The sequence below is a fragment of the Macaca fascicularis genome, chromosome 3 (genome assembly GCF_037993035.2).
Source record: "Macaca fascicularis isolate 582-1 chromosome 3, T2T-MFA8v1.1".
NCBI lineage: Eukaryota > Metazoa > Chordata > Mammalia > Primates > Cercopithecidae > Macaca > Macaca fascicularis.
In genome coordinates this window covers 46,331,140-46,356,036 of record NC_088377.1, presented here as the reverse complement: position 1 = coordinate 46,356,036, position 24,897 = coordinate 46,331,140, and the positions used below count along the sequence as shown (strand labels likewise).

The window sequence follows — 24,897 nt, the reverse complement described above, 5'->3', positions numbered from 1 at the left end:
GCCTGGCCAACAGAGTAAGACTCCGCCTCAAAAAAAAAAAAAAAAAGTCAATGTACAGGTCTGGCACAGTGGCTCACGCCTGTAATCCCAACACTTTGGTAGGCCAAGGTGGGAGGATCACTTGAGCCCAGGAGTTGGAGGCTAGCCTGAGCACCATGGCAAAACCCCATCTCTACAAAAAATACAAAAATTAGCCAGACATGGTGGCACAAACCTGTAATCCCAGCTACTGAGGCAGCTAAGATGGGAGGATTGCTTGAGTCTAGGAGTTGGCGGTTGCAGTGAGTTGAGATCATACCACTGCACTCCAGCCTAGGCAAAAGAGCGAGACCCTGTCTCAACAAAAATAATAAAAAATAGGCCAGGCACAGTGGCTCACACCAGTAATCCCAGCACTTTGGGAGGCCAAGGCAGGCAGATGACCTGAGTTCAGGAGTTCGAGACCAGCCTGGCCAATACGGTGAAACCCCATCTCTACTAAAACTACAAAACTTAGCCAGGCATAGTGGTGCAGGTCTATAATCCCAACTACTGGGGAGGCTAAGTCAGGAGGATCGCTTGAACCTGGGAGGCAGAGGTTGCAGTGATCTGAGACCATGTCACTGTACTCCAGCCTGGGCAACAGAGCAAGAATCCATTTGAAAAAAAAAAAAAAAAAACTGACAGGAAATATCTGAAAGGAAGAAATAACTTAACATTTTGTAATGAAAATAAGCAAAGTCGAAAACACTCCTCCTGAGGTCCTTGTAGCAAAAGACAAAGATAGCTCAATGCAGGCCAGGTGCGATGGTTCACACCTGTAATCCCAGCACTTTGGGAGGCAGAGGCGGGCGCATCACAAGGTCAGGAGATCGAGACCACCCTGGCTAACATGGTGAAACCCTGTGTCTACTAAAAATACGAAAAATTAACCAGGTGTGCTGGTGGGCGCCTATAGTCCCAGCTACTTGGGAAGCTGAGGCAGGAGAATCGCTGGAACACAGGAGGCGGAGGCTGCAGTGAGCCGAGATTGCGCCACTGCAATCTAGTCTGGGCAACAGAGCGAGACTGTGTCACACACACAAAACCCAATGCAGGTGACAAGAGGTAATGTCCTAATATATAACAGGACACACCCATTCACATACCTGTCCTCTTCCTGGTCGGAGAGCACTTCCAGAGTTGGCAACTCAATAGCAGCTCTGTCTGCTGCACAAAAACAAACAATCATCTTCAAACAGCCCAGTTTTTCAATTTGTAGTCAAAGACTGAGTTAAAATATACAAACTGTGTCAAATGAGACTATAAGTCTAAAACTGTCATGACCTTCTGGCAAAATACAAAAAGTTTATTCAAATGGCGCGTGTTAGGAACCATCAAAACAAAGCCATGCAACTACATTAGGTGTCGGCAAACATTACCGAGGGCTTGATAGTAAATATTTTAGGTTTTAGGGCCCTCTGGGACCCTGCTGTAACTGATCAATTCTGTTATGGTATAAAAGCAGCCATAGGCCCAGTGGCTCATGCCCGTAATCCCAACTCTTTGGGAGGCCAAGGCTCGAGGATCACTTGAGCTCAGGTGTTTAACAACAGCATGCACAATACAGTGAGATTCCTGATCTCTATTTTTAAAACAAAATTAATTTTTTTTTTTTTTTTTTTTTTTTGAGACGGAGTCTCGCTCTGTCGCCCAGGCTGGAGTGCAGTGGCCTGATCTCAGCTCACTGCAAGCTCCGCCTCCCGGGTTCATGCCATTCTCCTGCCTCAGCCTCCCGAGTAGCTGGGACCACAGGCGCCCGCCAGCTCGCCCGGCTAGTTTTTTGTATTTTTTAGTAGAGACAGGGTTTCACTGTGTTAGCCAGGATGGTCTCGATCTCCTGACCTTGTGATCCACCCGTCTCGGCCTCCCAAAGTGCTGGGATTACAGGCTTGAGCCACCGCGCCCGGCCTTTTTTTTTTTTTTGAGACAGAATCTCGCTCTGTCGCCCAGGGTGGAGTGTAGTAGCATGATCTCAGCTCACTGCAACCTCCACCTCCCGGGTTCAAGTGATTCTCCTGCCTCAGCCTCCTGAGTAGCTGGGACTACAGGTCCTCACCGCCATGTCCAGCTCATTTTTGTATTTTTATTAGAGATGGGGTTTCACCAGATTGGCCAGGCTGGTCTCGAACCCCTGACCTTGTGATCCGCCTGCCTTGGCCTCCCAAAGTGTTGGGATTACAGGCATGAGCCACCGCACCTGGCTAAATATAAATGTAAAAAGCAACCACAGACAATATAGAAATGAATGAGCCTGTGTTCTAATAAGCTTTATTTATTGACATTTAAATTTTGGGCCAGGCACAGAGGCTCATGCCTATAGTCCCAGCACTTTGGGAGGCCGAGGCACATGGATCACTCGAGGTGAGGAGTTCGAGACCAGCTTGGGCAACATGGTGAAACCCCGTCTCTACTAAAAATACAAAAATTAGCCAGGCATGGTGGTGCACACATATAATCCCAGCTACTTGGGAGGCTGAGGCAGAATAATCACTTAAGCCCAGGAGGTGGAGGTTGCAGTGAGCAAAGATCGCGCCACTACACTCCAGCCTGGGTGACAGAGCAAGACTCTGTCTCAAAAAAAGAAATTAATTTCACAAAATCTTTTGATTTTGTTCAAATATTTAAAAATATAAAAACTGGCTGGGTGCGGTGGCTCACACCTGTAACCTCAGCACTTTGGGAGGCCGAGGCAGGCAGATCACGAGGTCAGGAGATTGAGATCATCCTGGCCAACACAGTGAAACCCATTTCTACTAAAAACTACAAAAAAAAAAAAAAAAAAATTAGCCAAGTGTGGTGGCGGGCGCCTGTAGCCCCAGCTATTCAGGAGGCTGAGGCAGAAGAATGGCATGAACCCGGGAGGCAGAGGTTGCAGTGAGCCGAGATCATGCCACTGCACTCCAGCATGGGCAACAGAGCGAGACTCCATCTCGAAAAAAATAAAAATAAAAATAAATGTAAAAACCATTCTCACCTTGTGGTATGTACAAAAACAAGGGCAGGCCAGATTTAGTCCACAGGCTGAAGTTTGCCAATGCTTCAACTACCACGTCATCAAAAACGGCTTACCTCGTGGCTGAATCACGTGAACATGTTCTATCCACGCAGTGTGATAGCCAACGATATTGGGGTGCTGAAGACCTGCGAGCACCTTCACTTCCCGTAGGACCTAGAAAAGAAATGGAATTAGATCTGCCTTTCGCTGATAACTTGTTAAATGTTTATGCAATACTTCTTGTTCCAGAGCAAAATACAGACGGCCCCTGACTTACAATGGTGTGAAGACATCACAATTTTTGACATACTTTGAATTTTGATCTTTTCCCTGGCTTGCAATATGCGGTGCATGAGATATGTGGTATTTTATTATAAAATAGGCTTTGTGCTAGATGATTCTGTCCAACTATTGAGTGATGTAAGTGTTTGGAGCACATTTAAGGTAGGCAGGGTAAGCTACAAAGTTCGGTAGGTTATGCATATTAAAATACATCTCCATGGCGTGAACCCGGGAGGCAGAGCCTGCAGTGAGCCAAGATCGCGCCACTGCACTCCAGCCTGGGCGACAGAGCAAAACTCTGTCTCCAATTTACAATATTTTCAACTTATGATGGACTTATCAGGACATAATCCCATCATAAGATGGAGGAACATCTGTAATGAAAACTCCTCTGTACAAGGCATCTACATTATGTTAAAATAATGGAATTTTTTTTTTTTTTGAGACAGAGTCTCGCTCTATTGCCCAGGCTGGAGTGAAGTGGTGCTATCTTGGCTCACTGCAACCTCTGCTTGCTGGGTTCAAGTCTTGCTGGGTTCAGGTCATTCTCGTGCCTCAGCCTCCCGAGTAGCTGGGATTACAAGCATGCACTACCACACCCGGCTAATTTTTGTGTTTTTAGTAGAGACATGGTTGCGCCATGTTGGCCAGGCTGGTCTCACACTCCTGGCCTCAAGTGATCTGCCTGCCTCGGCCTCCCAAAGTGCTGGGATTGCAGGCGTGAGCCACTGCACCTGGCCAATATAATGGAAATATTTTTGAGAGACAAATGGCAATTGTTATAGCAACTAAATAACATATTTATACAGTACTTTACACTTTTTATGGCACACTTATCACCATTCTCTCTTTTGATTCCTACCCTAGTCCTCCAAGGTAAGTAAAATCACTACTGTCACTACTATTTCAGGGCAGGTGACAGAAATGGCTCAGAGGACTGGGCAACTCATCCAGAACCACACAGCATGTCAGGGAGAAGAATGAACTGGAACTGGGCTCCTGTATTTTCATAACTAGCTATATTATATATCAATCATTTATTTTAAGAAACTAATATATTTTAAAAATTATATATGTATATATATACACACAAATTAAACAGGCATGGTGGCAGGCACCTATAATCTCAGCTACTTGGGAGGCACGAGAATCCTTGAACCCAGGGGGGCGGAGGTTGCAGCGAGCCGAGATCACACCACTTCACTCCAACCTGGGCAAAAGAGCGAAACTCCATCTCAAATAATAATAATAATAATTTAATTTTGGTACTTTACTGTAACCCCATTCCTAGTAAACTGGAAATCCACACTGCCTATTTTTGCCAAATATACACACATACATGTATAACTCTTTCACAAAGAACTAAATACACAATTATTCAAAATAAGTAATTTTTAAAAATCATACCTTCATGCAATCTGTTTTAGTTGCACCCTTAATCAGGATCTTTTTTATTGCATAATACTGACCATCTAATTTATTCCTGACCTGAAAAGTAGAAGAAAAGACAAAGTATATTGTGTCATTCAACTTTAACTGAATAAAGAAGTTCTTTTAATCTGAGCTTAAACAATCCAAACTAGCCAAAGAGTTAAAATATAGCTAAAGACATGTCTCCTTACTATGTTCAGGGAAGTCAGCCAGATCAAGAGCTTTTCAGATAGTGTTGGGAGTGTAGCTCCAAAGAAGCTCTTGGCTGAAGAATGGGAATGTTAGCAAAAGGTCTATGTAAGCTCAAAACACAGTGGCACAACTTTTTTTAGTAACACATTTTTAATTAAAATTAACTACAGGTCAAAAATTCAAAGTTTCCAAAACCCACATAAAGAATCAACACAGTTAGAAAAACATTACAACCTGCCCACTTCCCCGTAAATGACAAATGTTAAAGAAAAGTAAATATACGTGATTTCTTGGAATTTTCCTTTGAGTACTTTATATAATAATAATGAAAACAGGCCAAGCACGGTGGCTCACACTTGTAATGCCAGCCCTTTGGAAGGCTGAGGTGGGTGGATCACAAGGTCAGGGGATCAAGACCATCCTGGCCAACATGGTGAAATCCCGTCTCTATTAAAACTACAAAAATTGGCCGGGCGCAGCGGCTCAAGCCTGTAATCCCAGCACTTTGGGAGGCCGAGACGGGCGGATCACGAGGTCAGAAGATCGAGACCATCCTGGCTAACACGGTGAAACCCCGTCTCTACTAAAAAGTACAAAAAACTAGCCGGGGAGGTGGCGGGTGCCTGTAGTCCCAGCTACTCGGGAGGCTGAGGCAGGAGAATGGCATAAACCCAGGAGGCGGAGCTTGCAGTGAGCTGAGATCCGGCCACTGCACTCCAGCCTGGGTGACAGAGCGAGACTCTGTCTCAAAAAAAAAAAAAAAAAAACCAAACAAAAATTAGCTGGGTGTAGTGGTGGGCACCTGTAATCCCAGCTACTCAGGAGGCTGAGGCAGGAGAATAGCCTGAACCAGGGAGTCGGAGGTTGCAGTGAGCTGAGACTGCGCTGCTGCACTCTAGCCTGGCGACAAAGCGAGACCCTGTCTCAAAATAAATAAATAAATAAAAGAATAGTGAAAACAATGTCTGAAAATACAGTTATTTAGGGTACTAGGTCAAAACAAGTACGTGGAAGACTACCTTGTATACTCTTCCGTATCCACCTTTTCCTAAGATGGCAACTTCTTCAAATTCATTTAAGTAACGTGAAGTCTGTGCTTCGAAGGCGACTTCCCTTGATCTGAAAGTTAAATATAATCAATCAATATTAAAACGTGAGAGAATCAAAACGTTCTAGGATACTTCATGCTCATGGGATTACTAACCTCACAAACCTCATGTATCACTAAGTTGTGCTGATTTGGAAAGGATGGGCTAAAATGAAATTTTTCATCCCTCTGAAGAAAACACAATCAAGTGTTTTACCAGTAACTGGTATTCCAAGTAGAAATCATTACCAGGTTTGTACAGCATAAATCCTAAGAATCACTAACAGCCCGCAGTTGGTTAGCTAAGCTCAGAAATAAATTTACTGAAATTTCACGTGGGCATGGTGGCTCACTCCTAGGCCTGTAATCCTAGCACTTTGGGAGGCCGAGGAGGGTGAATCATGAGGTCAGGAGTTCAAAACCAGCCTGGCCAACATGGTGAAACCCCGTCTCTAGTAATAATTCAAAAATTAGCCAGGTGTGGTGGTAGGTTCCTGTAATCCCAGCTACTTGGGAGGCTGAGGCAGGAGAACTGCTTGAATCCAGAAGGCGGAGGTTGCAGTGAGCCAAGGTTGTGCCACTGTATTCCAGCCTGGGTGACAGAGAAAGACTTCGTCTCAAAAAAAGAAAAAAAAATCACTGAAATGTATTTTTTATTTTTCTTCTAAGACAGGGTCTAGCTATGTTGCCCAGGCTAGACTGCAGTGGCTATTCCCAGGTGTGATCCTGCTACTAAGCAGCACCAGAGTACTGACCTACTCTGTTTCCAACCTGAGCTAGTTCACTCCTCCTTAGGCAACCTGGTGGTCCCTTGCTGCAGGGAAGTCAAGGTCACCATACTATGCCAAACTTTATGCGGACATCAGACTGGCATAGTGCACTATAGCCCAGGACTCCTGGGCTCAAGCAATCCTCCTGCCTCAGCCTCCCGAGTAGCTGGGACTACAGGTATGCGCCACCACACGCAGCTACTTAAATTTCTTAATGATGTAGACCAGTTAGATTTTTTTTTAATGTAGAGTGCTTTATTTTTATCAAGCTATAATTCACATATTGTCAAATTCACCTCTCTCGAATGTACAATTCAGTGGTTTTTAGTACATAGAGTTGTGCAACCATCACCGCTACCTAATTTCAGAATATTTTCATCACCCCCAAAATAAACCCTATATCCACTGGCTTTCACTCCCCATCCTTCCCTTACCCCACTATTTACCCACCACCCCACATAAAACCACTATTTACGTCTCCATGGATTCACCTACTCTGGACATTTCATAGAAATGAAATCACACAATATGTGGCCTTTTATGACTGGCTGTTTTTACGTAGGATGTTTTTAAGATTCATCCATATTGTAGCATGAATCAGTACTTCATTCCTTTTAATAGATGAATAACACTTTATCGCAGGGATAGACCACATGCTTATCTATTCATGAGCTGATGAATATTTAGGTCAGACCAGTTAGATTTGAAACTAGTATTTAAACTAGCCAAAATTCAATGGTCCCCTAGCAGAGCCTGGGTATCAGGAATCTGAATTAACAGTGTGACCATGGAATCCACGCTAAATGCTGAAAGGCAGAGGATCAAAGAGGAGGGAATGAGAAGCAAAGTAAGTCTTGGAGCAGTACTCAATTGCTGAGAACCAAGTTTTTCATGTTCATAAACAATACTAACGATATTATATTTCAACCTCAAACCAGTATTTTCTTGATATTGATTTCTTTTCAATAGTCTGCATAATCAAGAAAGTTTCTCACACATACCTGATTTTCTGAATATGAGAAACATCCTCACAGGGATCCTACAATTAAAAAATTGTTTTTTAAAAGCATTTGGAAAACTTGCATGGAATAAAGAATCTATCAAAATTCAATATCACATTAACAACCCCAAATACACAAACAATATTTTTAAAAACCATTGGCTTTTTCAGCATTACTTAAGAGTTTACAAATGAAAATATTTCAAAGCTGAGAACTGACCAGGAAGCAGACAAGACTGACATCACCTTCAAAATCCATGCAGGAGCTCCCCACCCATCCTGCCTGCCCACCTCTCTTGCGTGTATGGTGGCACCTGGCACCCTGCTTCTGCCTGTGCCCCCTCAGTTCATTCTCACCACAGCAGCCAGTGTGACCCTGCTAAAATGTAAGTCAGATTGTGTCACTCCTCTAATCAAAATCCTGTACCACCTCTCATCTTACTAAGTAAAAACCATAAATGAGGCAGGGTACGGTGGCTCATGCCTGTACTTCCAGTACTTGGGAGGCCGAGGCAGGCGAATCACGAGGTCAGGAGTTTGAGACTAGCCTGGCCAACATGAAGAAACCCTGTCTCTACTAAAAATACAAAAAAGTAGTTGGGCATGGTGGCAGGTGCCTGGAGTCCCAGCTACTTGGGAGGCTTAAGGCAGAAGAATCGCTTGAAACTGGGAGGCAGAGATTGCAATGAGCCAAGATTGTGCCACTGCACTCCAGCCCGGATGACAGTGCAAGACTCCGTTTCAAAACAAAACAAAACAAAACAAAAACAAAATCATCTCAAGATCCCAGTCCATCTATGCCCTCTCCTTTGCCTCTCCTCTCTCTCTCTCTTTTTTTTTTTTTTTTTAAGGCAGGTTCTCACTCTGTTGCTCAGGCTGGAGTGCAGAGGCACGATCACGGCTCACTGCAGTCTTGAACTCCTGGCCTCAAATGATCCTCCCATCTCAGCCTCCCAAAGTGCTGGGATTACAGGCATGAGTCACCACCCCTGGCCTAGAGTTTATACTTTTAAAACCTTGTTTTATAATTAGAATTACATAGTGCTTTAAAATATGTTCTCTTAAAATTAAAGGATATTTTTGTCATACCCAAAGCACATTTTTTAAGGCTTACCTGACGAACTCTCTCTTTAGCGGACCTCATTAGGTGAGTAATAGCTCTGTTGTGATGTAGTCTCAATGAGCTAAACTCGTCACTACAAGTGAAAGAAGACAGCAGTCCCATTTTGATAAAGGTCTGGCAAAGTACTATAAAAAGAATATGAAAAACTATTATTAGAAACATCTTTAATAAAATGGCAATTTTAAAGCGTACACAGAGAATAACGTGTAATAACAGCAATATATACAAAAACCTCAATAGGAAAAATACTATATTTATAAACACGTTAAACTTGAGAATGTTCTCTAGAATAACTTAAAAGACATTTTTTTTGGGGGGGAGGACAGTCTCATTCTGTCACCCAGGCTGGAGTGCAGTGACAATTATCTTGACTCACTGCAACCTCCGCCTCCCGGTTTCAAGTGATTCTCCTGCCTCAGCCTCCCAAGTAGTTGGGATTACAGGCATGCACCACCGTGCCCAGCTAATTTTTCTATTTTTTGTAAAGACGGGGTTTGGCCAGGCTGGTCTCGAACTCCTGGCCTCAAGTGATCTGCCCAACTCCACCTCCCAAAGTGCTGGGATTATAGGCGTGAGCCAACATGCCCAGCTCTTAGATGAATTTTTTTTAAAAGCGAAGAAATTTGGGGAATGATTCTCTAAAAGGAGTAACTAGTACACGACATGCATTCATGAAAAGCACAACTATAATGACTTCTCTTACCCTGTACAGTCACTTGTTTACCAAGACTAGTCAGTAAAGTACCAAGCTGTTTCTAAAAAAAGGGCAAAAAAAAAAAAAAAGAGTAAACAAAGTCTTCTGACATTCCACACATTACCCTTTGCTGTTAGTCAGTAAGAGAAGAATAAGGGCAGGAGGGCAAACATATGATGAGAACTTACAACAAAAGTGACCATTCGTCATCATGAAATACCTTGAAACAACATACAAAGAGCCCATGGTACACACGTGTATAAACCAAATACCAAGCTCCTTAGAAAAAGAAGTTTCCACAAAGGTGTCTTGGCTCCTACTCATTCAACAAATACAGATACCAAAGAGGATATTGTTGCTGTTGTTTTTGTTTTTGTTTTTGTTTTTAAGACAGAGTCTCGCTCTGTCGCCCAGGCTGGAGTGCAATAGCAAAATCTCGGCTTACTGCAACCTCCACCTCCAGGGTTCAAGCAATTTTCCTACCTCAGACGCCTGCGTAGCTGGGATTACAGATGCACACCACCACGCCCAGCTAATTTTATTTTATTTTATTTTTTTGAGACAGAGTCTCACCCTATTGCCCAGGCTGGAGTGTAGTGGCATGATCTCAGATCACTGCAACCTCTGCCTCCTAGGTTCTAGGGATTCTCATGCCTCAACTTCCCAACTAGCCGGGATTACAGGTGCCTGCCACCACAACTGCCTAATTTTTGTGTTTGGCTGGTCTCGAACACCTGACCTTGTGATCCGCCCACCTCGGCCTCCCAAAGTGCTAGGATTACAGGCATGAATCACCATGCCCCACCAAGGATATTCTTTCTGCATCAAAAACTCTACATTTATGAAAGCCAAATTTGTTGCTTAAAATAAAAAAAAAAAAAGAAAATTCTCCATTTAGATTATTAACTCACTGATCCCATCAAAAACATTTATTTAAATAACCTTGTTCTAAAATTCAGTCATCTAGGCCAGGAGCGGCGGCTCACGCCTGTAATCCCAGCACTGTGGGAGGCCGAGGCGGGAGGATCACCAGGTCACCAGATCGAGACCATCCCGGCTAACACAGTGAAACCCCATCTCTACTAAAAATACTAAAAAGACAAAAAATTAGCCAGACGTGGTGGCGGGCGCCTGTACTCCCAGCTACTCAGGAGGCTGAGGCAAGAGAATGGCATGAACACAGAAGGCGGAGGTTGCAGTGAGCCGAGAGAGAGACTCCGTCTCAAAAAAAAAAAAAAAAGTTATCTTAAAATTAAAGTAAATCAGTAAATTTTACTAATAAATTAAATCAGTAAAATTCACAGGATTGCTTTAATTATGTGCAAGATTGCTGTATTATCCTAATCTGCTTCTCTATTTGATGAGACTAATACAATAATCCCCAGGTACCAACGCTTCAGAACCTAAGGAACATACTTCCTGTTTACCCCACCTCCCACCACATATGCCACTGCTTGGAATGCAGAGTGTATTATTTGCTTTATTCAAGAAACAGTAAGTATACAACGTACAGATATTTGTACCATTTTTCATGTCCAGTCAAGTTTATCAAAATGATAATGTATCTTTTTGTTTTGTTTTGTTCTGAGATGGAGTCTCACTCTATCGCCCAGGCTGGAGTGCAATGGTGGAATCTTGGCTCACTGCAACCTCTACCTCTGGGGTTCACGCAATTCTCCTGCCTCAGTCTCCCGTGTAGCTGGGATTATAGGCGCCCACCACCACGCCCAGCTAATTTTTGTATTTTTAGTAGAGACGGGGTTTCACCACATTGGCCAGGCTGGTCTTGAACCTGACCTTAGGTGATCCACCCGCCTGGGCCTCCCAAAGTGCTGGGATTACGGGCGTGAGCCACTGTGCCCAGCCAAAATGATAATGTATCTTTAACTAAAACCGCAGGTTTTTCTTTTTTTTTTTTTGAGACAGAGTCTCGCTCTGTCACCCAGGCTGGAGTGCAGTGGCCAGATCTCAGCTCACTGCAAGCTCCGCCTCCCGGGTTCACCCCATTCTCCTGCCTCAGCCTCCCGAGTAGCTGGGACTACAGGCGCCCGCCACCTCGCCCGGCTAGTTTTTTGTTTTTTTTTTTTTTTAGTAGAGACGGGGTTTCACCGTGTTAGCCAGGATGGTCTCGGCCTCCCAAAGTGCTGGGATTACAGGCTTGAGCCACCGCGCCCGGCCAAAAACCGCATTCAGTTTTAAGACCACATAAAAGTGTAAGTTTGAGACTGTTTTGGTAAAAAAAAAAGAACCTCAGAATCTCTGGCTGAAACTATTCTTTTTTTTTTTTTTTTTTTCTCTAGAGGCGGACTCTTACTATGTCACCCAGGCTGGAGCGCACTGGCTACTCACAGGCATGATCAAAGCACACTGAAGGCTGGCTACTTGAGAGACTGAGGCTTGAACCGGGAGGCGGAGTTTGCAGTGAGCCGAGATTGCGCACTGCACTCCAGCCTGGGCAAAAAAAAAAAAAAAAAAAAAAAGCACACTGAAACCTTGAACTCCTAGGCTCGAGTGCTCCTCTCACCTCAGCCTCCCGGGTAGCTGGGATTACAGGCACATGCCACCATGCCCAACTTGTGACCAGAACTATTAAAGAAGCCACAATGGTCTCAGTCAATAAACTGAACCATGAACATCATTATCTACGATTCTACTCACTTTTGTGCTCAAGTTTCTCATATAAGTACCCTACAGCAGGTATAAAAATAAACATTTTCAACCACACAGTGTGCAGTTGGTTCCAGTTCTCTGGTCGAGAATTGGTTCACAATGAGTTTTATGTGATTTTCTTTTACCTGCTCACCACCTACACCATAACGGAGCTTCAAAAATTGTATGAATTAGTTGGGCGTGCTGGTTCAGGCCTCTAATCCCAGCACTTTGGGAGGAAGGGGTGGGTGGATCACCTGAGGTCAAAAGTTCGAGACCAGCCTGGCCAACATGGTGAAACCCGTCTCTACTAAAAATACAAAAAATTAGCCAGGCGTAGTGGTGGGTGCCTGTAATCCCAGCTACTCAGGAGACTGAGGCAGGAGAATCGCTTGAACCCAGGAGGCAGAGGTTGCAGTGAGCGGAGATGGCGCCATTGCACACTCCAACCCGGACAAAAGCAAAACTTCATCTTAAAAAAAAAAAAAAAAAAGGGGCCAGGTGGTGGCTCACACCTGTAATCCCAGCACTCTGGGAGGCCAAGGCAGGCAGATCATCAGGTCAGGAGTTCGAGACCAGCCTGAACAACATGGTGAAACCCTATCTCTATTAAAAATTCAAAAATTACCCTGACTTGGTGACACGCGCCTGTAATCCCAGCTATTTGGGAGGCTGAGGCAGGAGAATCGCTTGAACCTGGGAGGTGGAGGTTGCAGTGAGCAGAGATTGCACCAATGCACTCCAGCCTGGGTGACACAGTAAGACTCCATTTTGAGGAAAAAAAAAAAAACTTGTGCATTATCATAGTATAGATACAAAAGAACTATCTTTCATTTATCCAATTTTATGCAATTATGGGATCCACAGTTAATACATTCATAAGGAATTACTCAAAGGAAAATGTAAGCTGAATTGAAGTGGGGAAACCATTAATATTTATTTCCTCCAGTTTTTGTATACCAGATGCTTTCCAGACTCCTGGCATTAAACAACATACTTTATTTTGTATTTTTAATTTTTGTGAGTACATAGTAGGTGTATATATTTATGGGGGTACATGAGATATTTTGATACAGGCATGTAATGTGTAATAATTACATCAGGATAAATGGGGTATCCATCATCTAAAGCATTTATCCCTTCTTTGTGTTACAAACAATCCAATTATACTCTTCATTATTTTTATTTTTTGAGACAGTCTCGCTCTGTCACCAGGCTGGAGTGCAATGGCATGATCTCGGCTCACTGCAACCTCCGCCTCCCAGGTTCAAGCGATTTTCCAGCCTCAGCCTCCTGAATAGCTGGGATTACAGGTGCCCACCACCACGCCCAGCTAATTTTTGTATTTTTAGTAGAGACAAGGTTACACCTTGGTGGCCAGGATGGTCTCGATTTCTTGACCTCATGATCCACCCGCCTCAGTCTCCCAAAGTGCTGGGATTATAGGTATGAGCCACCATGCCTGGCCCATTCTTTTTTTTTTTTTTTTTGAGATGGAGTTTTGCTCTTGTTGCCCAGGCTGGAGTGCAGTGGCATGATCTCAGCTCACTGCAACCTCCACCTCCTGGGTTCAAACAATTCTCCTGCCTCAGCCTCCCAAATAGCTGAGATTACAGCTGTGCGCCATGATGTCTGGCTACTGGCTACTTTTGCATTTTTTTTTTTATTTTTGAGATGGAGTCTCGCTCTGTCACCCAGGCTGGAGTGCAGTGGCGTGATCTCCGCTCACTGCAAGCTCTGCCGCCTCCCAGATTAACGCCATTCTCCTGCCTCAGCCTCCTTAGAAGCTGGGACTACAGGCGCCTGCCACCATGCCTGGCTAATTTTTTTTTGTATTTTCAGTAGAGACGGGGTTTCACCGTGCTCACCAGGATGGTCTCAATCTCCTGCCCTCGTGATCTGTCTACCTTGGCCTCCCAAAGTGCTGGGATTACAGCCATGAGCAACCTGGCCTGGCCTACTTTTGCATTTTTTTAGTGAGACGGGCTTTCACGATGTTGGTCAGGCTGGTCTCAAACTCCTGACTTCAAGTGATCCCACCGCCTTGGCCTCCCAAAGTGGTGGGATTACAGGCATGAGCCACTGCGCCCGGCCGTCTTTTTGTTATTTTTAAATGTACAATAAATTATTGCTGACTGTAGTCACCCTGTTGTGCTACCAAATACTAGATTCGATTTATTCTAACTATATTTTTATACCCATTAACCATCCTCCACTATCCTCCCAGCCTCTGGTAACCATCATTCTCCTCTATCTCCATTAATTAAAAACTGTTTTGGCCGGGCGCGGTGGCTCAAGCCTGTAATCCCAGCACTTTGGGAGGCCGAGACGGGCGGATCACGAGGTCAGGAGATCGAGACCATCCTGGCTAACACGGTGAAACCCCGTCTCTACTAAGAAATACAAAAAACTAGCCGGGCGAGGTGGCAGGCGCCTGTAGTCCCAGCTACTTGGGAGGCTGAGGCCGGAGAATGGCGTGAACCCGGGAGGCGGAGCTTGCAGTGAGCTGAGATCTGGCCACTGCACTCCAGCCTGGGCTACAGAGTGAGATTTCATCTCAAAAAAAAAAAAAAATTAAAAACTGTTTTAATTTTTACCTCCCACAAGTGAGAACAGCAACACAGTATTTTTACAAGCTTTATTTTATTTATTTATTTATTTATTTATTTATTTATTTATTTATTTTTGAGACAGAGTCTCACTGTGTTGCCCAGACGGGAGTGCAGTGGTACTGTGTTGGCTCACTGCAATCTTCACCTCCCCCATTCAAGTGATTCTCTTGCCTCAGCCTCCCAAGTAGCTGGAGTTACAGGCACCTGCCACAACACCTGGCTAATTTCCATATTTTGAGTAGAGAGGGGGTTTCGCCATGTTGGCCAGGCTGATCTCGATCTCCTGACCTCAGGTGATCCACCCACCTCGGCCTCCCAAAGTTCTAGGATAACAGGCATGAACCACAGATCCCAGCCTTTACAAGCTTTATTAAGCAAGATTAATTTATTCTTACTTACACTTAAACACCTGTCTTGAACGAAGTGGGTTTGGTTCATGCACATGGCTCAAGTGCTCCAACAAAGAAACAAGCAAGAGTTGGTTTGCAACTGCAAAAGGGAAGGTTGGCTGTTGTAGGGGTTCTTTTAACACCTGGAGTTCTGCAGGAACATCAGATTCTAAAAATTAAAAAGGAAAATATTTTTAAGTTAATGGTAAACCTGTCTCAAAATGACAAAACAGTATTCTAATTCATGAAACACAAACTATTTAAATGTAAGCAGATAAAAACCAAAAGAATAGTTATGCTGAGTTGGGTTTATCAAGAAAGGCTTTCTGGAAGTGAGTTTGGAATTGAATCCTGGAAGCTGGAGGATCAGCAGAAAGATGCCATGAGACAGAGGAGAAACAGTTTTCTGATGTGTCCAACAGTAGAAATAAATCAATACGCAAGGAAGTGGGACTAGAATGGATTCCTTCCTTTGAGAAGACAGCCAAGACCCAGGCATAAAGAAATTAGTTAGGCAGAAGACGGCCAGGCACAGTGGTTCACGCCTATAATCCCAGCACTTTGGGAGGCCGAGGCCGGTGGATCACCTGAAGTCAGGAGTTTGAGACCAGCCTGACCAACATGGTAAAACTCGGTCTCTACTAAAAATACAAAATTAGCCAGGTGTGGTGGCGGGTGCCTGTAATCCCAGCTGCTAGGGAGGCTGAGGCAGGAAAATCTCTTGAACCTGGGAGACAGAGGTTGTGGTGAGCCCAGATCGCGCCATTGCATTACAGCCTGGGCAACAAGAGTTTAACTCCATCTCAAAAAAAAAAAAAAAAAAAAAGAAGTTGGGCAGATGAGAGAGGGAAAGATAGGAAAAATAGAAACTGTTCTTGTTGAGCAGTGCTACTTATGTACATGCACAATCTCCTTCAGTGCTCAAAAAATAATATAATGTAAGTGTTCGTGTTCATTCCCATTTTACAGATGAAAACACTGATCTCAGAGCGGCTGAGGAACCAGTGAACCAGGCATATCAGACTGACTCCCAACCCCATCCTCTTTGCGCCGTATGAGACCATACAGACAGACGAGTTGGCACTAAGGCTGAAGGTCATAAGTTCTCACTTACTGCTTAAGACATTACTAAACAGGTTTAAAAAAAATAGTTGGGCGCAGTAGCACATGCCTGTAATTCCAGCACTTTCAGAGGCTGAGGCAGGCAGATCACCTAAGGTCAGGAGTTCGAGACCAGCCTGGGCAACATGAAGAAACCCTGTCTCTACGAAAAATACAAAATCAGCCAGGCGTGGTGGCGCATGCCTGTAATCCCAGCTACTCGGGAGGCTGAGGCAGGAGAATCACTTGAACCCGGGAGGCGGGTGGAGGTTGGGGTGAGTTGAGATCGTGCCATTGCACTCCAGCCTGGGCAACAAAGTGAAACTCTGTCTCAAAAAAAAAAAAAAAAACCAGCCAGGTGTGGTGGCTCACATCTGTAATTCCAGTACTTAGAGAGACCGAGGCAAGCGGATCACCTGAGGTCAGGAGCTTGGGGCCAGCCTCGCCAACATGGTGAAACCCCGTCTCTACTAAAAATACAAAAATTAGCTGGGCGTGATGGTGTGCACCTGTGATCCCAGCTACTTAGGAGGCTGAGGCAGGAGAATCGCTTGAACCCAGGAGGCGGAGGTTGCAGTGAGCAGAGACTGCGCCACTGCACTCCAACCTGGGTGGCAGAGCCAAACTCCATTTCATTCTATAAATAAACAAATAAATTGCCAAAAATGTTAAAGTTACATTTAGGTTTTGAATTTTCTGACTGCCATTAGCCGGCAGAGTGACTTCTTCAAATCATGCAGACTGCCTGCCAGAAATTATTTACCTATTCATTTTTACATCGAGTGAAAAACGATCAGGTGAATTCTAGTGTTCTAAAATTAAAAATAAATACATGCAAAAATAAAAAGGAAAAAAATGGGCCGGGCGCGGTGGCTCAAGCCTGTAATCCCAGCACTTTGGGAGGCCGAGACAGGTGGATCACTAGGTCAGGAGATCGAGACCATCCTGGCTAACATGGTGAAACCCCATCTCTACTAAAAAATACAAAAAAACTAGCCGGGCGAGGTGGCGGGTGCCTGTAGTCCCAGCTACTTGGGAGGCTGAGGCAGGAGAATGGCATAAACCCGGGAGGCGGAGCTTGCAGTGAGCTGAGATCCGGCCACTGCACTCCAGCCTGGGCAACAGAGCGAGACTCCGTCTAAAAAAAAAAAAAAAAGAAATGGGCCCGGTGCGGGGGCTCACACCTGTAATCCCAGCACTTTGAGAGGGCAAGGCATGAGGACTGCTTGAGCCCAGGAGTTCAAAACCAGCCTGGGTAACATACTGAGACCCTGTCCCTACAAAAAAAAACTACAAAAAATTCGCTGGGCATGGTAGCACGCACCTGTAGACCCAGCTACTCAGGAGGCTGAGGCAGGAAGATAGCTTGAGCCTGGGAAAACAAGGGTGCATTAAGCTGTGATTATACCACTGCACTGGGTGACACAGTGAGATTCTGCCTCTAAAATAAGTTTAAAAACATAAACTGTGGGCTGGACGCAGCGGCTCACACCTGTAATCCCAGCAATTTCAGAGGCTGAGGCAGGTGGATCACGAGGTCAGGAGTTCAAGACCAGCCTGGCCAACACAGTGAAACCCCGTCTCTACTAAAAACTACAAAAAATTAGCCAGGAGTGGTGGCAGGCGCTTCTAATCCCAGCTACTCAGGAGGCTGAGGCAGGAGAGTGGCTTGAACCCAGGAGGTGGGGACTGCAGTGAGCCAAGATCAAGCCATTGCACTCCAGCCTGGGCAATGGTGTAAGACTCAGTCTCAAAATAAAAAAAAAAAAAAAAAAAAAAGGGCAGGCACGGTGGCTCACGCCTGTAATCCTGGCACTTTGGGAGGTCGAGGCAGGTGAATCACAAGGTGAGGAGTTCAAGACCGGCCTGGCCAAGATGGTGAAACTCCGTCTCTACTAAAAATACAAAAAATTAACTGGGTGTGGTGACAAGCATCTGTAATTCCAGCTACTCTGGGGGCTGAGGCAGAGAACTGCTTAAACCTGGAAGGGCAGAGGTTTCAGTGAGGCAAGATCACGCCATTGCACTCCAGCCTGGGCGACACAGTGAGACTTCATCTCAAAAAAAAAAACAAAAAAAACCCAAAAAACATAAACTCTGGCTGGACATTCTGGGCCTCTTTGGAAGAAAAGGCCATATGTCAACACAACAGTATTATCGGTAACCCAGGAAAAGAAAAATTTTAAAAGCTTATCTAAGATCACTCCCTTCAAGAATAATCTTTAGTGTGCAGAAACCCTTATCACAATGTTACAGAAAAGACACTTGCATGTTTACAGCTGGGACTTTTCCCATGACATAACACTTTCTATATTATTGGGCTATAATATACCACCTTATATGTGGGAGAAAAGTTGTTTGTCCATTAAAAAATAGTTTTTAAAATTTTCTTCTGTTAATAGCCTACTGGAATTACTACCACACTCTGCTTTTGTTTCTCTTTATGGTCAAAAATTATAGGCTTGGCTGGGCACAGTGGCTCACGCCTATCCTAGCACTTCGGGAGGCTGAGGCAGGAGGATCCGCTGAGCCCAGGAGTTTGAGACCAGACTGGGCAACAAAAGAAGACCCCATCTTTTTTTTTTTTTTTAGACAGAGTCTCACTCTGTCACCCAGGCTGCAGTGCAATGGCACGATCTCAGCTCTGCAATCTCCCAGACGACCCCATCTCTTTAAGAAAAAAAAAAAAAAATTACAGGTAGTATTAAGGATAAAAATGCAACAACATTTCCTTGTATTTATTCCATCTGAATCAAAACCATTTCAACTCAGTTTGCATCTTTATTTTTTCTCATATGCTTTCTCTTACAGAAACAATTTGTACCTTTAACTCAATTGCAACACATTTTTTTTTGTTTCATGCTTCAAATCAATGTGTATTCTCTGCAGTCATTCTGTTGGAATTACCATATAGTTAAAAACTTCAGCAGCACATATACTAAAAACTGGAATGACACAGAGAAGATTAACACAGCTTCCGCACAAGAATGAAACACAAATTCCTGAAGCATTCCATAAAAAAGAGAAAAAAAAAAAAATCCCTGAATCAATGTATTCTTTTTTTTTTTTTTTTTTTGAGACGGAGTTTCCTGTCTCCCAGGCTGGAGTGCAGTGGTGCGATCTCGGCTCACTACAACCACCGCCTCCTGGGTTCAAGCAAGCGATTCTCCTGCCTTAGCCTCAAAAGTAGCTGGGATTACAGGTGCCCGCTACCACGCCCAGCTAATTTTTATATTTTTAGTAGAGAAGGGGTTGACCAGGCTGGTGTTGAACTCCTGACCTCGGGTGATCCGCCCACCTCAGGCTCCCAAAGTGCTGGGATTACAGGCGTGACCCCACTCGGCCAATGTATTCATTCTTAATAGCACAATTTAATTTTTAATATTGCTAAAACACGTGGCAGCAACTAAAGACTGTATTTCACTTTCATCAAAATAGTGGACACTTTTACCTAGAGTCAATGTTAAGCATCTCTTACTCTATGCTAAGTAACTTAGCTACCCCATATCTCCTAGTAATCAAAGGCCTCAAGAAAACTTGGGGGCTGAGAGTGGGGGCTCACATCTATAATCCCAGCACTTTGGGAGGCCGAGGCGGGAGCATCGCTTGAGGCCAGGCTTTCGAGACCAGCCTGGGGAACACAGCAAGACCCCATCTCTGCAAAAAAAAAAAAAATTTTAAAATTAGTCGGGCATGGTGGTGTGCACCTGTGGTCCCAGCTACTCGGGAGGCTGAAGCTGGAGGATCACTTGAGCCCAGGAGTTGGAGGCTGCAATGAGCTATGGTTGTGCCACTGCACTCCAGCCTGGGTGACAGAGCAAGACTGTCTCCAAAAAAAAAATTGGGGCCTTTTTATTCTTTAAACCAAAGACGTTTATTTATTTCCACGCTGCCTCACTATGAGAAATCTTTAGTTCTCCTTCCAATTAAGCAAAAGACAAGAAAAGTTACAAATTACAACTCTTAACCCAAACTATTCAGCTTACAGTTTGCAAATTCTCGCTGCAACGAAAGAAGATCGTTCTCAACCAATGACAAAACCCAGGGCTTGGGGGCAGGACGGTGACCTCAGGGATGCCCCCAGCCGTCCGAGGGCCTCAGTCCCCAGAGAGGAAACCAAGGAACAGAAATGTAAACAAAGGGCCGGGCGCGGTGGCTCAAGCCTGTAATCCCAGCACTTTGGGAGGCCGAGACGGGCGGATCACGAGGTCAGGAGATCGAGACCATCCTGGCTAACACGGTGAAACCCCGTCTCTACTAAAAAAATACAGAAAACTAGCCGGGCGCGGTGGCGGGCGCCTGTAGTCCCAACTACTCGGGAGGCTGAGGCAGGAGAATGGCGTGAACCCGGGAGGCGGAGCTTGCAGTGAGCTGAGATCTGGCCACTGCACTCCAGCCTGGGCGACAGAGCGAGACTCCGTCTCAAAAAAAAAAAAAAAAAAAAAAAAAGAAATGTAAACAAAGGAGCGAGAAGCAGACGTCCTTTTCAAACAATATTTACCTTACCCCGACGGCCCGCCCGCCGCCCCCCAGCACTGCGCGGCTGGTCCCCCGGTTCAACCCTGGAGGCAGCCGAATTCACCCGGGTCTTCAGGCAAACCTCAGGGCTGCCTATACCGCCCGCAAACGCGGGTGGACAGAGAGAGAGCAGAGCGGCGACACCGCAATCCGATCCCTCACCGTCATATTTGAGGTCCGAGCTCTCGGCGGGAAAGTCGATGGCCGGCGGCGCTGCCACAGCCCCCTCCCCGTCGCCCTCCTCTTCGCGCTTGCGGACCCCAGAGTTGCCCCCCTGCATCGCCGAGCGCGCGCGGGCCGCAGCCCAGCCCGCCGGCCAGCCTAGCACTACCACACTCGACTGCTGCACCTAGAGCCGTCCGACCCGGAAGTAGCCCCTCACCAGGCGGAAGACCAGCCCCAGCCACGCGCACACCTTAACTAGGGGGCGGGGCCTGTAACAGACTCCGCCCTTTTCGGATTGGAAGAGTTGGGCGAGTCCGGCGCGGGCGCACCCCCTGCGCATGCGGTCTAGTGGGCTCATCTGCCGGAGGCGGGGTTTAAGGGGCGCCCAGGTGAAGCCTGCCTAGCTTCCAGCTACCCCAGAAGGGTTTAGCGCTCACGTCTCACGCCCAGACTCGAGTGTCAGTGTAAGAATCAGGTGTCTGCAGAGACTAATCGAAATATATTTACCTTTTGCGGGTACAGCAATGACTTTGGTCATTTGTTTTCCAGGAAAAAAATTTTAAAAAGCGTTTTCAAAACCTGTCTCAATGAGACCTGAACCTATTTTGGTCAACCGTTATGCCACAAAGAAACGGGAGATGCCAACTGCATTCCAAAATGCAAAGTGATTGAACCTAACAGAATTTCCTCTTCGAATTTACAACTGAAATGTTTTCCTTAAAAAAAAAAAAACTTTTAGGTTCAGAGGGTACATGTGCAGGTTAGTTTTCCAAACTAAAACACCCCGCCCTGGCCACACTCCATCCACTGTGGTATGAAACCCTCAGATTCAAAAATCCACGCTAAGCCGGGCGCGGTGGCTCACACCTGTAATCCCAGCACTTCGACAGACCAAGGTGGGCGGATCACCTGAGGTCAAGAGTCCGAGACCAGCCTGGCCAATATGGTGAAACCCCTGTCTCTACTAAAAATACAAAAATTAGCTGGGCGTGGTGGCACGTGCAGGTAGTCTCAGCTATTCGGGAGGCTGAGACAGGAGAATCGGTTGAACCCTGGGGACAGAGGTTGCAGTGAGCAGACATCGGGCCACTGCACACTGCACTCCAGCCTGGGTGACAGAGCAAGACTCCATCTCGAGAAAAAAAGGAAAAAATTATCCTTAATTTTCATGGATCAGCTACAGTTGAAATAAAAATCTTTCAGATTTTGGACCTCAACCACAGCACGATGTGTAAAAGTGGTATTGTTTAAGAATTCTGTTTGAACTTGTTTTCCATAGACAGTCATACTTGGATGCACTCAGCCTGGTAGAGGCAATTAAAGGTATAGTTCTCTTAAACAGCAACTCAAAGTACTGTAAAGATAGATAAAGAAAATAAAGAAAGAAAAATACAAAATAAGGGTGTAGTCCTCCAGATAGATTAGATTCCAAACATTAGAGTTGGGCCAGGCGCGATGGTTCACCTCTGTAATACTAGCACTTTGGGAGGCCACGGCAGGTGGATCATCTGAGATCAGGAGTTCGAAACCAGCCTGGCCAACATGGTTAAAACCCCCGTCTCTACTCAAAACACAAAAAATTAGCCAGGCGTGGTGGTGCATGCCTGTAATCCCAGTTACTTGGGAGGCTGAGACAGGAGAATCTCTTGAACCCAGGAGGCAGAGCTTGCAGTGAGCTGAGATCCAGCCACTGCACTCCAGCCTGGGCAACAAAGCAAGACTCAGTCTCAAAATAAAAGAGATTAGAGATGTTCCTTCCCGTGCCTTGCTGATGTTCCAGAAAAGCATGCCCCTTCTGAAGAGTGTTTTGTCTATATGTATTCACAGCTTTAAAAATACAAATACTGTAAAAACAAACAAACAAACAAACAAAAACACAAATACTGGCCAGGCGCGGTGGCTCACACCTGTAATCCCTGCACTTTGGGAGGCCGAGGTGGGCAGATCACGAGGTCAGGAGATCAAGACCATCCTGGCTAACATGGTGAAACCCCCGTCTCTACTAAAAATACAAAAAATTAGCCAGGCGTGGTGGGCGCCTGTAGTCCCAGCTACTCGGGAGGCTGAGGCAGGAGAATGGCGTGAACCTGGGAAGTGGAGCTGGCAGTGAGCCGAGATTGCACCACTGCCCTCTAGCCTGGGTGACAGAGTGAGACTCCATCTCAAAAATAAATAAATAAAATAAAAATAAAAATACTTTTTTTCTTCCACAATTCAACTGTCAGAAATTTATCCTAAGGAAAAAGTTAAAAACAAGCAAGAATACATAGTTTAAAAGCTAATGATCGAAACAATGCTTATAACTGCCAAAACTAGAAGACAAGATAATTGGCTCAATTAACGACGAACATTCATACAGTGGCACACTTTACTTGCATTAAAAATGTTAGCATGGGCCAGGCACGGTGGCTCACACCTATAATTCCAGCACTTTGGGAGGCTGATGCAGGAGGATTGCTTGAGGCCAGGAGTTCAAGACCAGCCTGGACAATTTAGTGAGACCTCTTCTCTATAATTTAAAACGAATAATAGTAACGTTGATATGCAATATCTGGTTCTCACCATTTTCCACCATCACTGGAAATGCCCAGTGTTACTGAAGGCATAGAGAAAAAAAGCAACATACTCTATATAGCTGCTCTCAAACCCCTGACCTCATGATCCGCCCACCTCACCTCCCAGAGCACTGGGATTACAGGCATGAGCCACCACATCCAGCAGAAATTAATTTTTTTTAAGAAATACAATACCGCATATCAGCTTGCGATATTAAACATACAGTTAACCAAAGAGGAACCCCAAATGACCAATAAGATAGAAGAGCTGCACAAGTTTCATTAGCTACAAGTAAATGCAAGTTAAAGGATGAAATATCGCTTCAAAATATATTTGCAAATGTAAACTTTCTCATACCAAGTGTTGGTGTGGATACGAAAAAAGATAAACTATCAGCCAGGCGCAGTGGCTCACGCCTGTAATCCCAGCACTTGGGGAGGCTGAGGCAGGCGGATCACGAGGTCAGGAGATGGAGACATCCCTGGCTAACACGGTGAAACCCTGTCTCTACTACAAAATACAAAAAATCAGCCGGGCGTGGTGGCGGGCGCCTGTAGTCCCAGCTACTCGGGAGGCTGAGGCAGGAGAATGGCGTGAACCCGGGAGGCGGAGCTTGCAGTGAGTGGAGATCGCGCCACTGCACTCCAGCCTGGGTGATGGAGTGAGACTCTGTCTCAAAAAAAAAAAAAAAAAAAGAGAAACGATCGTACCTTGCTAATGAGCAATTTAGCAATCTTGAATAAAGTCAAATGGTTAATGAAGATTCTCTTCTTGACTTATCTCTAGTCAGACCCCTCTGATTTCTCAACTAGGCCCTGATTTTGGAGCTCATATGTTCATCTCTATATTGTCCAATTCTCACAAGAATCCTAGTAAGTCGCTTTAGCCTGAATCCCTCATTCTCAGTATCTGGTCATCCTCTACAACTGGTTGGGTTCCTCCTCCCCTAACATCCCCCAGGTGATGTCTCATCACCCTGGCCTGCTTTCAGCAAGAATCGTATTAGGTGGATTTAGCCAGAAATCCCCCCTTAACCCCTGATTTTCCTCATGGTAATTTTTTGTTTGTTTGTTTGTTTGTTTGTTTTGTTTGAAACTGAGTCTGGCTCTGTTGCCCAGGCTGGAGTGCAGTGGCGCGATCTCTGCTCACTGCAAGCTCCGCCTCCTGGGTTCACGCTATTCTTCTGCCTCAGCCTCCCGAGTAGCTGGGACTACAGGTGCCCACCACCACGCCCGGCTGACTTTTTGTATTTTTAGTAGAGACAGGGTTTCACCGTGTTAGCCAGGATGGTCTCCATCTCCTGACCTCGTGA

General features: G+C 45.2%; 1 protein-coding gene across 6 annotated transcripts in view; it reads right to left on the bottom strand.

Moving 5' to 3' along the window:
- Window positions 1-21,251, bottom strand: part of EIF2AK1 (eukaryotic translation initiation factor 2 alpha kinase 1) — a 41,667-nt gene extending 20,416 nt beyond the window's left edge. The window contains exons 1-9 of one of the 6 annotated variants that reach the window (XM_065541674.2): window positions 21,027-21,251; window positions 19,909-20,003; window positions 15,256-15,414; window positions 8,893-9,026; window positions 7,780-7,817; window positions 5,941-6,040; window positions 4,706-4,786; window positions 3,091-3,190; window positions 1,128-1,188 (exon numbers count right to left, since the gene is read on the bottom strand). In XM_065541674.2, the coding sequence (XP_065397746.1) occupies window positions 1,128-1,188; window positions 3,091-3,190; window positions 4,706-4,786; window positions 5,941-6,040; window positions 7,780-7,817; window positions 8,893-9,003 (491 nt within the window). In that variant the 5' untranslated portion in view covers window positions 9,004-9,026; window positions 15,256-15,414; window positions 19,909-20,003; window positions 21,027-21,251. Of the gene's footprint in view, window positions 1-1,127; window positions 1,189-3,090; window positions 3,191-4,705; window positions 4,787-5,940; window positions 6,041-7,779; window positions 7,818-8,892; window positions 9,027-15,255; window positions 15,415-19,908; window positions 20,004-20,847 lie in introns of all 6 variants that reach the window. The other 5 variants (XM_074034431.1, XM_065541675.2, XM_074034430.1 and 2 more) reach the window with 5 other exon arrangements.
- Between the last annotated feature and the right edge of the window lie 3,646 nt (window positions 21,252-24,897).